Source organism: Nematocida homosporus (assembly GCF_024244095.1).
Source record: "Nematocida homosporus strain JUm1504 chromosome Unknown 4390, whole genome shotgun sequence".
NCBI lineage: Eukaryota > Fungi > Microsporidia > Nematocida > Nematocida homosporus.
In genome coordinates this window covers 1-13,821 of record NW_026250619.1, presented here as the reverse complement: position 1 = coordinate 13,821, position 13,821 = coordinate 1, and the positions used below count along the sequence as shown (strand labels likewise).

At 40.1% G+C, this 13,821-nt stretch overlaps 8 protein-coding genes across 8 annotated transcripts; 3 read left to right on the top strand and 5 right to left on the bottom strand.

The window, feature by feature from the left end:
• Nucleotides 1–267: 267 nt before the first annotated feature.
• NEHOM01_2330 (E3 ubiquitin-protein ligase) lies at nucleotides 268–1,599 on the bottom strand (the record flags this gene model as incomplete). Its single annotated transcript, XM_051491208.1, has 1 exon — nucleotides 268–1,599. One exon carries the CDS (start codon nucleotides 1,597–1,599, stop codon nucleotides 268–270), a length of 1,332 nt encoding a protein of 443 aa, XP_051347168.1.
• Nucleotides 1,600–1,640: 41 nt separating this feature from the next.
• NEHOM01_2329 (N-alpha-acetyltransferase 50) lies at nucleotides 1,641–2,243 on the top strand (the record flags this gene model as incomplete). The annotated part of the gene is made up of 1 exon (XM_051491207.1): nucleotides 1,641–2,243. One exon carries the CDS (start codon nucleotides 1,641–1,643, stop codon nucleotides 2,241–2,243), a length of 603 nt encoding a protein of 200 aa, XP_051347167.1.
• Nucleotides 2,244–2,256: 13 nt separating this feature from the next.
• NEHOM01_2328 (uncharacterized protein) lies at nucleotides 2,257–3,594 on the bottom strand (the record flags this gene model as incomplete). Its single annotated transcript, XM_051491206.1, has 1 exon — nucleotides 2,257–3,594. The coding sequence occupies one exon, from the start codon at nucleotides 3,592–3,594 to the stop codon at nucleotides 2,257–2,259; it is 1,338 nt and encodes a 445-aa protein (XP_051347166.1).
• A 243-nt stretch (nucleotides 3,595–3,837) lies between these two features.
• On the top strand, nucleotides 3,838–4,590 carry NEHOM01_2327 (cytochrome-b5 reductase; the record flags this gene model as incomplete). Its single annotated transcript, XM_051491205.1, has 1 exon — nucleotides 3,838–4,590. The coding sequence occupies one exon, from the start codon at nucleotides 3,838–3,840 to the stop codon at nucleotides 4,588–4,590; it is 753 nt and encodes a 250-aa protein (XP_051347165.1).
• Nucleotides 4,591–4,983: 393 nt separating this feature from the next.
• On the bottom strand, nucleotides 4,984–8,361 carry NEHOM01_2326 (uncharacterized protein; the record flags this gene model as incomplete). Its single annotated transcript, XM_051491204.1, has 1 exon — nucleotides 4,984–8,361. The coding sequence occupies one exon, from the start codon at nucleotides 8,359–8,361 to the stop codon at nucleotides 4,984–4,986; it is 3,378 nt and encodes a 1,125-aa protein (XP_051347164.1).
• A 405-nt stretch (nucleotides 8,362–8,766) lies between these two features.
• On the bottom strand, nucleotides 8,767–11,145 carry NEHOM01_2325 (uncharacterized protein; the record flags this gene model as incomplete). Its single annotated transcript, XM_051491203.1, has 1 exon — nucleotides 8,767–11,145. The coding sequence occupies one exon, from the start codon at nucleotides 11,143–11,145 to the stop codon at nucleotides 8,767–8,769; it is 2,379 nt and encodes a 792-aa protein (XP_051347163.1).
• A 606-nt stretch (nucleotides 11,146–11,751) lies between these two features.
• On the bottom strand, nucleotides 11,752–12,369 carry NEHOM01_2324 (uncharacterized protein; the record flags this gene model as incomplete). The annotated part of the gene is made up of 1 exon (XM_051491202.1): nucleotides 11,752–12,369. One exon carries the CDS (start codon nucleotides 12,367–12,369, stop codon nucleotides 11,752–11,754), a length of 618 nt encoding a protein of 205 aa, XP_051347162.1.
• A 28-nt stretch (nucleotides 12,370–12,397) lies between these two features.
• On the top strand, nucleotides 12,398–13,336 carry NEHOM01_2323 (uncharacterized protein; the record flags this gene model as incomplete). Its single annotated transcript, XM_051491201.1, has 1 exon — nucleotides 12,398–13,336. One exon carries the CDS (start codon nucleotides 12,398–12,400, stop codon nucleotides 13,334–13,336), a length of 939 nt encoding a protein of 312 aa, XP_051347161.1.
• Between the last annotated feature and the right edge of the window lie 485 nt (nucleotides 13,337–13,821).

Genomic DNA, 13,821 nt, shown 5'->3' with positions numbered 1-13,821 from the left:
CCATCCATCCATCCAACTCAATCGCAATTTAGTTTTGGAGTCAAGTATGATACTAGTGACTACAGATCCGGTCTGTTTAAATAACCCAAGCGCATAGCATAAAGATATCAAAATCATTGAAATAAGTTAAGTTGGTGTTGAGTTGAGTTAAGTTGGGTTGAGTTGAGTTAAGTGGAGGTGAAAATAGTGTTATTATATGTATAGACTTTATAAGTAAAGCGATGTGCTATTATGAATAAACCTTGGTATGCTATGCTATCTATTTAGTTATCTCTTATTAGGGGCAGACTTGTTATTAAGAGTGTGGCTGCCTTGAACTGCAGCCTTCCAGGCATTGCGCGTGACAGCTCCACCCCAGCCTAGTTTTTGGCCTTTAGCCGGATTAGTAGCTGAACTACTAGCAGTTGATAAGGAAGTCGTTGCCGGAGGAGGAGGAGCCGATGCTACAAACGGCGGAAATTCAATGTTTCTTTTGATTTTACCCAAATTACCATCGATATCTTTCATCCGATCAGGAAGTAAAAACGTGCGAACTCTCATTACAAAATCAAAACAGGACTGATTACCAATCAATGCACGTACTTCATCAACTAGTTGCAACAAACTTATCTTCGACTCATTGTACTCCGTCGTTAACCTAACTATTTCGGCCGGCGATCTGTACTCGCGCTCAATCCATGCCGTATACTTCTCCCTCAATGTGCGCTGCTTAGCAATTGCTTCCCGATTAAGATAGTCTGGAACAGCTGCTACCACAACCGGGGCACTAGGTTTACTCGACTTCTTAGTTAGTCCAGCACTTCCCTTCCCTGGCATTGGCTGAGTATAAGTAAGCTTAACCTTCTCCTCTTTCTTAGCTGGATGTAAAGAAGCCCGATGCGCGGCCAGTTCTACCTCATCTATAAAGGCGTAGCATTTAGCTTCTATACACATCTTCTCAGTACAAGTGAAATGCGACTTCACCAAGTGTTTCTCTAATTCACGGTAGTTTTTATAGTACTCATGTCTCTTCCCCAAGCGCTCGCACAGATAGCACAGTTCATGAACTTTACGACAATGCTTCACCAGTACGTCCTGAGTATAAAACCGTTCGCGACAAAAAGCACACTTAGGATGACCATCAACTGGACCCGTTCCATTACAGTGCTGCATAAGTCCAGCCTCAGTATAAACCACATACTCAGCCGGAAATTCACATCTATATTCCACACACAATTCACAAAGTCGCCGCTTATGCTTACTCACATAATGCCCCAGTAAAGATTGCGTATCATAAAACTCAGTAGCACACATTTGACAAGCCCGTCGCAAGATTTCTTCAATCACCGGCAAGTCTTCATCCACACAAACAATACAATTCGCCCATAAATAATCATCCCTAGTCCTTCTAAACCGGTCAATTTCGGGATCTTTAATGACTTTGAACATCATTTCAGTTTCGGCAATTTCTTTCAAACAAATCGGACATCCAGACTTATTAGAAATAAACTTATAACGTAACGCACATTTTAAACAACAAACATGATTGCATTCTGTAATTGCCCATTCCTTAACACTATCATCATTATAGCAGATAACACATTTAGACCCAGTATTCATAAAATATTTACCATTAGTTTTTCATATTCAATCTAATTCCAATGCAATTCACTGAAAATCCCGAAGATCTAATCATAACAAAAGAATTACCCTATTTGGTAGTCGGCCAACCGGACCAAATTGAAAAGATAGTTGCGATAAATTTGAAGATATTCCCAGTTAGATATCCCAATGATTTTTATCAAAAGCTAGTTACCGAAAAAAACATTAGAACATACTTGTTATGGAATGATAAAGATAAGGAATATATTGGTATTTTATCTATTCGTTTGGCTTTGCCTTGTTTTGACCGTATTTTCAATCCTAATGATGGACGTTGTCGTGAGCCGTGTATGTCCTGTCAAAAACGCTCAGATATTGAGGCTAGAGATAGTTTAGACCGTTTTGCTTATGTGATCTTACTTGGACTGGTTCCAGAACAGCAGGGGAAAGGTCTAGGTAAGATTTTAGTAGATAAGACTGAAGAAATATGCCGAGAAAATGGAATTGATCATATTGTCCTTCATGTTCAGACATGTAACAACCAAGCAATTATGTTTTACTATAAGCTAGGCTTTAAACTTGTTAAATATGTAAAGGACTATTATTACAATGTATCTCCCAAAGATGCCTTTTTATTGAGGAAGTGTTTATACTCATCGTAACAATAAAGATGCGCTATTTGGCCAGGGTCTTTTCTATCTCTTCGAGCTTCTTTTTCAAGAGGAAGACTTCCCGAAGTACATCAGTTTGCATTTTGTAAACGGAGTCCTTGAAGGATTCGAATGATTTGTACAGGTGATCTATTTCCGCGCCGGTTTTAGTGGCTTGGTGGGGATCATGGGGGAAAGAGCCCTGTCGATGTTGTGGAGGAGGTGCCGTGGCATAGGGCGGTGGTGGTGCTAAAGTAGGATTGATCGTATGCATGTAAGGATGGCTGTTGATAGGATTGTGATGGCTTGGATTGTGATGGTTTGGGTTGTGATGAGTGGGTTGGTTGGAGTTGGAGTTGGGATTGGGGTTAGGATGAATAGGGGGAGGCGGATGGGTGGGTTTAGGCTCTAGAGTAAGATGGGAGGAAATATCAGGAATAATGTAGATTTGGGCTGGTGATCGGGTGGTGGCTGATGAATTTTTAGAGGTGTAGACATGAGAAAGAGTGCCAGTTGTAGGTGAGTAGAGAAGAACATTTGTTGATGAGAATAAAACAACCTGGCCGTTTTTAAGAGGTTGACAAGCCGTGTATTTAGGACCAAGAAGAACTGTTCTTTTAAGAAGACGGTTATTAAGATAATCTATATCAATGAGTTCATTATTATCAGTAAGAACAAACAAAACAGAAGGAGTAGGTTTCCAAAAAGTAATGGCACAGATAGAGTGGCCAAAACTCTTCATGCTTTTAATCATCTCCATTTTCCGGGCATCAAAAACATAGATATTACCTTTAAGACAACTAACAGTTATATGCTTAGATTGTTCAAAAGGAACTACACAAGCTGAATGAACGTTAATGTCTATCTTCAAACGAACTTTAGTGTAAAGATTAGTGGTGAGATCTAATCTATGTAGAACCTTTTGACAAACAACAACTAATGTTTGCTGGCAGATAAGAATATTAGCATGTTCAATTGGTTCATCACATTCAATCACACTCTTTTTCTCAGCTGTACAGATATCTATAGTTGAAACTGTATGGCCAGATACGTAAACAACAGTGGTATCAAAAAGACAAAACTCAGAGACGGGTCCAATAATCCTATCTTCTCGGCCTTGAAGAATTCGAACTACAAAAAGAACACTATCAACTGAATGACCAATAAGGACTCCGCGCTTGAGCAGATGTTCGTTGGATTGGAGTTTAATGTACTTGTTTCTAAGGAGATAGCGTGAAATCTTGCCATTTAAGGTAATATGTAAGTCGAAATCTTGGAGTTCTAACTGAGCAAAGATCTTATCTTTATCTTTAGCTATTTCTAAGTCGGCAGTTGCTTTGTTATGGAGATGTAAGTCAGTCATTGGATTAATCTTGGGTTAGTAGCAATAAAATTTAAATTAGTACTAGGTTGCTATCTAGGTGATTTTAGGGGTATTCTGGGGTGATGGAGTTGATTAAGATGGATTTACTCTTTTGGGATGATTAGATATTGAGTTTAATGGTTTATTTTGGTCTTATTACCTAAAAAGGAGTATTGTAATTGGCTACTAAAAAAGGAAAATAATGGGAGTTAGTATGACGTAATTTCTTTTTGAGTTTAGCGAATGTCTTTGCGATCTGATCTAAGTACGGTGGTAGAAGACTTGCCTAAAAGACTTAAGGGGGTGATTAAATCTATTGAGATGGTTGGGTTGGCGATTAATGAGTATACAATTGGGGTGGAGTCGCAGGAGGAGCCGGAATTCTGTATGGCGGTACGACTGGGTATACCCGGAGAAGTACTGACTCGGCCTTATTCGCCGGTGCGGTGTTCGGGGTCGGAAATTGTGTGTATTATTAAGTTGTATCCCTTGGTGCCGGGTCGGGCTCAGTTCACACCGGCTTTGCAAGGCTGTAGTGTTGGGGATATTCTGGATGTTATTTGGTATACGCCTAAGCAGGCGATAGGAGAAATTCTAGGAAGTACGTACCAGGATGTGGTGATGGTTAGTGCGGGTACGGGTGTGGCTCCTATGATGCAGGTGCTTGAGCAGGCTAACCGCTTAGAGACTAAGCATCGGTTTTTATCGGTCAGTTTTAATCGGGGGGTGGATAGTTTCATTTTAAAGGAAGCCAGTCGGTATCCTAAAGTGGACTTAGAAATTAAGGACGTAGTAACTAATGATAGTCCCGATGAAAGAGAGCGGGCGATTGGGCAGCTGTTGATGTATCTGAAAGAAAGAGAGAGTGAGCGGACGCTTTACTTGGTGTGCGGCCCGGACTCGTTTGTGGAGAGGGTGGCTGGCCCAAGGAAGGTGGCTTATGGAGGACTTTTAGCCGATATGGGTGTGCCTGAGTCCCGCTGCATTAAGTTCTAATTGGGTTAGAATAGTTAAGATAGTTGGGATAGTTAGACTTGGTGGAGTACTGAGATGAGTTAGATAAGACGAATAAAGCCTGTTGTTTCTTGATAAGATCAGTCATAAACTATTGCAACTTATTCAAAACGCTCTCTCGTTAAGCTTAAGGAAATGATTGTTTATATTTCCTATCTGTAGATATCGGTAAGTAGCCAAATAGCTATGATACGCAATTTTGATATTCAAGATAGTTTGTTCTTGAGGATCAATAAGTCATTGTAAGAAGATTGGGTTAGTATTGGGTTAGACTTTTATGTGGTGCTGTATGGCCTATGGATATATAACCCAGCTAATGATAAGATTTCCTTTACGGCCAACATATTCCTATTTATTTGATCGGGTTAGTGTTTATCAACTGATGGTTTGATATCGACTTTGATCATTTTGGGTGGGACCAGCTCGCCGGGTGGACTTTGTGGTCTGTTCTTGGGCGGAAAGACTGGTGGAACTTTGGGTGGTGCTTTGAGTGGGGAATGATAGTCGGGAAGAGATGTCGGTTGTTGTGGCGGATAAGTCAGTTGTCGCACTGGTGGAGAATGAAAGGGGCTTCTTTTGAGCAGGGGCGGTGGAATGGTCTTTTTCATCACTGCTCGAGATCGAGGAGTAACTATCATCACTAGTAGCGCTGTTTGCTTCATCGTTATCATCTGTTGAGGCTGATGGTTCTTCTTTGGCATTTGTTGCACCTTGGTTTGAATGAGCTGAAAGACTGGTTGAAGATCCAGAAGGAGTTAGTTTGCCTGAGGCAGCGCTAACTAAGGTAGATTCGGTTAGAGTAGATTCAGATGGAGTAGGTTCCGGTGAAGTAGATCCAGGTGAAGTAGATCCAGGTGAAGTAGATTCAGGTGAAGTGGGTTCCGGTGAAGTAGAGTTGCCTTGTTGAACCTCGGCTGGGATAGATTCAGATGGTGTAGATTCAGTGAGAGCTAATTTGGCAGGATTGGGTTGAAGATTTGGTCTAGTCGTGTCATTGCGGGATCCACTTCTAGATGGGGTTGTAGAATGGATACTTTTTGTGGTAGGCTTTCCGACCACCGAAGTCGGCGTGCTGTTTTTCTTATATGATTGGTTGGCCGTTAGATCGTACTGAGTTATTACACCAGAGGCCTCTCGGATTTTGAGGATGGTCAATGGGTAGGCCGTTGCTGTTTGAGAGGATGCATCTAGATTTGAACTGGAACCTGGAGTATCGGGCTTGGACATGTACTTAATTATGTCATCAACCTGGCTTTCCGTGAATGCCTGATCAGCGACAATTTCAATAGACTTGGCCTTCTGATTTAGTGCCGATATCAGGCTTAGCACCATCTCAAAGGTGGTTGTTGTGAGAATTTGGTGGGCCAGATATAGATGGACATTCTTACCAGCGAAGGCATTTAAGGGACCATACCCAGAAAATGAAGAGCTCCTAGAGCTAGTGGAGTTGGGGTTAGATTGATTGGCTCCTGTAGATCCGCTGGTCAAAAGCGTGGTGCTGGACTCGGCATCTGGTTCAGAAGGATGTAGACCCCAACTAATCATTGTGGTCCGGGAGAGATTATATATGTGAATGTCTAGGATGTTGGTGAGGTTTGAGGGGGCCAGTAGCTCTTTAACATTTGGAGATGATGAATCCACAGCAAATGGCATGCCAAGTTGGTAAAGTCGGTCAATATCAGCTTTATGCTTTGTGTAAGTTGGGTAGTCCATAATAATATGAAGCTTTGATAGAACGGCTTTAAGGTTTTCGTCAATCGTGAGGTCGGCAATAGAGAACGATCTGATAATGGGATCATTGAAGGTAATCCTTTCAACGCCTAAGGGAGAGTTGTTAGTGCCGTCGGCATTTGTTTCAGTGGAGTTGGAAGAACTGCTAGTGGAAGCTATGGTGTCAATGAATGTTCTTAGGTGATACAAGGCGGCGTAGTAGACGTTTACGGATTTAATCCAGTCAAATGTCCTGATTTTCTGGAGCAAATTGGCGAGTAACGGAGAATCAACTTGAAATAACTCTATGGTAGTAAGTTTCTTTGAGGCGTCTAGTGTGGTGGGTACTTTTGGAATGGTTATAAGACTTTCCGTCGGCTCTATAAATCTGATATTGGTGGAGGCACCAGTGTTTGGATTCTGGCTGGATCTAGAAGATGAGGAAAACATGGATCTTAACCCGCACAATCTAGAGCATGGTTTAGATTCCTCCTCCAATTCGAGTTCATCACCAAGCCAAACAAGGATTGTATCAATCTTCCTAGTGGCAAAGCAGTCAATGAGTAAAGCTAAGACTGTGTAATAATGATTTGGATCTGAGAGTTTTTCATGATGTCCAGCAAGTTCAACTATAGAATACTGGATCGGATTGGCGGGATTGGATTCATAACAGTTCTCTATAATATCAGCTATGCGAGATTCTTCTAGCATCTTGTCTAAATCTAAGCAGCAAACCTTTTGGCTGTTGTTGGCAAAAGGTGTGGGTGTAATCGGATTTCTTCCAAACTCAAGGAATCGGTTATATAGGTGTATCGTTTTCATGTCGGCACGGAAAGCTTCAATAACGCTTTCTGAGTATTTAAAGATGATCGGAGTAGCTGAGATTATACCTGACTTAGACGATAATTGTCGATATCTAGTTTCGTTGCCAATTAGGTAGGCGCTTAATGTTAGCACTAGATTCTTCGTATGAATGAATGGCTTACTGGGCTTGGAGTCTGCGAGGATTCGATTGGCGACCGAAGCATTTTTAAGAGCCCAATCATGAAAACCAGTGATCGTTAAAGCCTCAAGCCCTTTGATACGAATATTGTTGGAGGAGAAATGGCCGAGCGTGTCGTAATCAATAGTGAGCATAAGGCCGTCTAAATCTACTTTTGATTTAGACCTAGACGAGTCATCAATGTCACGCAAACCTTCTGGTGAAGATATAACAACATGCAAGTTCTTCTTTGGTACTTTTAGTTGCTTAATACATTTCAATCTCTCGACGATTGTTTCTAACTTTGTTAGTGGAGGGTTAGAGATTGTGAGTGTGCAAACCTTATCAGTTTCCCATGGCAATAGCTTAATCCACTCTAAATTGGAATCAAGCGCATAGTGCCATAAACTAAGCGAGATAAGACTAATATGGTTCATCTTGGCTAATTTGTGAGCAATATACTCTAAAAAGCACGGACTGCAGTTACTTGCATCAAGGGTAAGAGAGTTTGGGAGACTGCCTATAGAAGCTATTCTTGACCGGGTTCTTGTTTCAGTGCTGGATGATCTAGATTTCCTTATTGAGCTAGTCCGAGATTTCAGTATCTTTGGGTCTATTCCACAAAAATCGGCTAAATTCAACCAGTTGTAGCCAATAGTTAAAATATTGTCCAGCAAATGATCTAGAGCTTCAAGATAGCTATCTGTGATAGGGCCAGAACTTTTGCGACCGTCTTCCAATCGGATTTTAGTGTATTTTCTCTTAACTGGACCAATATGAGCTAACAGGTCATTATTGGATTGGGGAGTTAAGTTAGAATTTAGCGTAAGCACCAAAATTGCCCCATTACATAACTCTTCTGCACTGAATGGCTGATCAGAGATGCTAGATTGTTTGCTAATATTGGGAGATGATGCAGTAGATTTGGCGGGAGTTACACCAGCAATCAAAATAGTCCAGAGAATGAGAGCAACAAAATGCAAAGATCGATAGATCTTCAATCGTTGAGAATACGTAGAGGTCAAAGGATTTTGTTTTTCCTTAGAGACAGTGAATGTCATAAATTTTAAACTTTGATCAAGTATTTAACCGGAGTTTTTTTCCTTATTGGGAAATTTTCCTTATTAGGCAACTTTTATTTGAAATTTTAGGATTTCATTGGGTTAAACATTGAGTATATTATTGGCAATCCTAGCAGCTGCTGGTTAATTTGTAGATTCCATGTGTCTCCGTTATTTGAAGATGATCAATTAACATGAAATAATAAACCAATACCAACTCCAGCAAATCGTCTAATGATAGCGTTAAAATCTCATTTATAATAAAGTCATGTTAGTGTATGTTGTGTCATTCTAGGCGATGATAAGTTATAGGGTATGCCAAAATACAAAAAGATAGCACTGGAAGGTAAAGATAAGTTTGGATTTATTGGGTTAATGCTAGTACTAGCACCCAGTTATTGAAGATTATATTAGGCCGACGGGGCACGAGACTAGAGATGCGTTTTGAGATTCAGCTCCTACTGATCCCGCGGTTGAGGAGGCGGTTGGTGAGTCCCTTGGCCTTTGCTTCTTGGCAAATAGATATTGCATCTCGATGGGCGCACGGATTGTGAGGTTATTATACCGCCTGTACAGATTTGAGACATATAGTGCTATTCGGTTGTGGTTGACAGAAGAGATAGCGAAAGGTTCAACATAGATTATCAGCTTTTTATCATTGAGCAGCAGAGATATATTGAACCGCTCAATGTATCCAGTTTGGAAATCATCTGGGGTGGCATTGTAGAGATGAATTTCAAAAATGGCGTCTAGGATGGGCTTAGTCAGCATATCTACGAGTTTCTTGGTGGCGAGAAAGTTGAATGGTACACAAAACGGCATTCCTTGCTTAAAGAGCGCAATAAGGGCTTTGGTATGAAAGCGAAGAGTAGCTTGATCTAAAATGAGGTGTAGTTTAGGAAGGACTGCCTGAGCCGCTGCCGAACAGGTATCTGGGTTGTATGCAAAAGACTTGATGCAGAAAGCATCTATTTGTATGCACTCTAACCTGTTTGTGTCAACGGATGCAAAGGCCTTGATAAGGCTTGTTAAGTTCAGGTCATGGGTGTTGTAAATCTTCACTACTTTGAAGTACTTGAGGATGGGGCTTTTTAGCAGCAGTTTCTTAATATAATCTTCTTTGACACTATCAAATTCAAGTGTTAGATGAGTGGGGTGGCCGGTTAGGCCCGGACTAGACGAGTACCAGACAGCTTCGGCCGCTATGCTTCTATCTGAAGCCCTTGACGTCTTACGGATTGATCTGAAACTTTGAAGACTCAAGCGCGAGGTAGATTTGTGTAGAGAAGCCGGTTGTGAATTAGCGGTCAGAGGTTTAATGCGAATGACACTAACCCTCTTTTGAGCAAATAAAGCCACGGTTTGAATGGTTAGAGTTTCTATAAGAGTTTGGGTCTCATGGCATTGTGTGTTTCCCCAGGTAAGTTCTATTTCGTCGTACTTAAGTTGAGCATCAGCCCGTGACTCATAGCAACAGGCTAGAATATTCCAATTTTTGGACTCTTCAGCCAGTAAGCTCAAGTTAATTTGTCGGAATGTACTTGGCCGAGTACAACACCTGCTTAGGTCCGTGCATGTATCTCCGAAGTTAAAACAAAGATCCAGGCCATCTAGCGCCTTCTCCGGAAGACCCAAGGGATATTCAAAGACGATCGGGACTTCTGCTTTAACACCCCAACTATTCAGTATATTGCGGCATCTAGTCTCATTGCCAATATAACATTGGGTTAGATAGACGTTTAGCCTAGTAGTTTCAATGAGCTTCAGCTTCCTCTGGTCCAATGAACCAACTTGAATCACATCAGTATGGTCAGCTATATAGCAGTCCATCCCAACAACAGTTAAAGATCGAAGAGCTGTAATCCGAATATTTTGCAGGTAAACCCGAGTTATAGTATCTAAATTAACAACAAGATCAAGACTACTAAGGTCACATTTGTGAGTGATACTATTACGCGCCACTGTCTCGCTACTACCAGGCATCTCAATTACAACCTGCAGCAACGTCTTACTAACCCAATGCCGACACAACTCATTCAGAAGATTAGTGAAGGCTGTTGGGTGTAGATAAGTGCAGAAGCTCAAAGTACACCTCATCTTTCCGATCCAACTTATCAAAGGAACCCAAGACACCGACTGAATTGGCCGGCAGTTTTTAATCGTAAGTTCGCGCAAGACTTGTGTTGTAGCTATCAGATTACACAACGTATCAACAGCAAACGCACTACAATCCTCAATTACCACACACAATCCTCCCTGTACCCTTTTCCGCATCAACTGAATAGCCACTGTCTTCTCCCGTGTGGCCCGTCGCAAGCCATTATAAGAGCAAACCACCGGCGGGCCCGGTTGTTCATTACTAAGCCCGACCAATGTCAGTCGGTTGCACTCACTAATATAAAGCATTCTGGATAACAGCGAAGTCACATCCTTCATATCAACTTTTGATCCTTCCTTGACAATTATCTCTCTCGGACTAGAAATTCTAAGTTCATTCATAATTTCATCAAAATCCAGTATAGTTGCAGTACTGAAAAGCAGATACTCAACTGCATGCTCCTTAGTAATTCGTTTCTTATAACCCTCGAAACTTACATTTCTCGATATTTTTGATTCTTTCTTTTGATAAACTCGGCCTATTTTCATATTATCTATACCCGGATTCAAAGCCGATTCAGCCAAAGAGAACCATCCCATACTAAGCAAAGCACTCCAAACCACCAACCAAGACTTCTTTATACTACCTCTAAAGGATACTGAATAGTTCAGCTTGGCTTCTACCATAGATAACTAAAAATAAAATTACGTATTGCTATCTCTGATCTGCTTGTTGTTTTTATTCATTTAGATTAAATTAGATTATATTGTGTTGGTATTGGGTTAGAATGTGTTAGGGTGTGTTAAGATGAGATAAGATAAGGTAGAGTGAGGTAAGATTGGGTTGAGATAAGATAAGATAAAGTGAGATAAGATAAGATAGAGTGAGGTAAGATTGTGATAAGACAAGATTGTGATAAGATAAGATAAGATAAGCAATGAATTATTCTAATTTGTCTAAATGTGATCTCTTTTTAGATAACTGCCTATAAAAGGAAATACTTCGATTACAGGTGATAATTAAAAGTTGCACTTACAATTACAATTACATTTGTACTTGTACTTGTACTTTTAGTCCCCTTAATAAGAGACAACCCACTAAAACTCAACATCATCTTATCTTACCTTTATTTCATCAAAGTGATATACACCCAACTCAACCCAACCCAATACTAAACCAACCCAAACCAACACTAACATAACATAACCTTATCTTATCAAACCAATACCTACACCAAAACCAACCAAACTACACCAAAACCAACTCAAACCACACTACACCATACATATAACCTATTCTGATGGCTGGCACTTAGGACAGAGCCAATGTCCTCGTGGTGTACCCGTATGACCTACACACTCCATATGGAACCAAGGTGACTCCATATGATAAGCATCACAAGCAATCATATCCCCAAAAGGAGGCCGGCCACAAATACATCCACCTTCCTTATCCTCACCATTCTTCTCCCTTTCTCTTTCTCTCTCCCTTTCTCTCTCCCTTTCCTCTCTCTTCCGACTAGGATTATTCCGATTAGTCTTGAATACTCGTGGATTCTGAGTCTGAATCCCAAACTTAGGCTCATGTTGTGAATCTAGTAATAATAACTGCTGATCTACAGAAGAGAGCATACTATTCACCTGTCCTAAAAGTCTTTTTGAAGCCCCAATCCTTTCTTCTAAGATACCTTTATATTCTAGATAAGCCCGACTAATCCGACTATCTGGTTTTTCAAATGCCTCAGTAATTTTAGTATATTCTATTCCAGCTGCCAAAAACTCCTTTCTACACCAAATTGTGCGATCGTATGAAACTTTGAAATCTTCAATGGTTTGGTTATACAACTCGATCAAAGGCGCTATTTCTTCCAAAACTCTCTCATAAGCCAGTTGTGGGGAACTCTTTTCCATATAGCAATCAAATTTTTTGCTAGTTACTATGGAAGAATACATCGGTGCCAATCTAATTATCAAGACTCCCAATGCTATTCATATAGGTATCTTGCAAAGAATAGACAGTTTAAGCCAAAAACTACATATTGATGTTTCTGGGGCTTTAAAAGTGATAGATCTAAGGGAAATAGATGAAGTTGAGTTATTAGGAGAGGAAGAAGTGCAAAGTTTACAAGAGATAGACAGGCCAATTAGTTCAACTACCAGTAATTCAAGTGCAAATAGTATTTCAAAAACACAATCTAAACCACAATCTCAATCAAAACACATATCTAATCAGTCCAATTCTAATCCAAATCTAGTTCCAGAGGAAAGGAAGCCTAGTAAGTATCAGGCTCAGTTGGATTGGGTAAGTGCCGAAATGTATCAGCAAGTCCTGGAGACATCTGCTTCTATTTATGGACCCTCTAGAGATGAAGTGATCTTCTCTGGAGCTAGAGGGTTATTACATCTAGTGACTAATATTTTCAAATTCTCTGATAAGCATGTTATTATGTATATTGGTAATGGTATCTTTGCTGAGATAGCAATTTCTTTAGCTAGGTTGTGTATTCCTTATGAGGTTGATGTTTCGGTTGTTTTAATGGAAGAACCAACTGCTCGGATGGCTACTCATTTATTCTATTATAAACATTGTGGGGGAAAGATGGCTGAGTGTCGAACCGATCAAAGTGTGATTATTTTAGCTGACGTCATAGCTAGTGAAGCGATGATTAGTCGGGCTGAGAAAGTTATGTTTTTAGGTGAGTATCAGAATATTCCTGGGCTTAATCAGGAAGTGGTTTTCTTTGGGATGCCAATTAATGATCCAGCTAAGTTTTCAGGATCGGCTATTCTTTGTGATATTGGCTTATCTCTAGAAGTCTATCGAGTATTTGGTTTGAAGAAGTATCGGCCTAAGCTACTGCAAAAACTAGCCAAGTAATTAGGATAAGATAGGATTAGTGTTGTTATTTCAATCAGAATAAGTTTGGGTTTGTGTTGGGTTTAAGTTTGGGTTTGTGTTAGTATTGTGTTTGGATTAGGTGATATGAATGAAATAAGATAGGAACATAAAGTAAATATTAAATAGGTTTGCGTTAAGTTTATATTAGATTGTGTTTGTGTTTGGTTTGTGTTTATGTTGGGTTTAGATTAGATTGAGTTTATGTTTATGTTATATTTAGATTAGATTGGGTTTAGTTGGGTTTAGATTATGTTTATATTCTGTTTATGTTATGTTATGTTTAGATTGAGTTTAGTTTGGTTTGAGTTTATGTTGGATTGGGTTTATGTTATGTTATTGTTGTGCATGAGAATTCCCAACACTATTTAATTAGCGGACGAGGAGCGAGGAATAGTAAAGCGTTAAGAGATTAACCTTTATTGTTCGACATCATCTAAGTTACGTGATGTTTCAATCCCAATCCT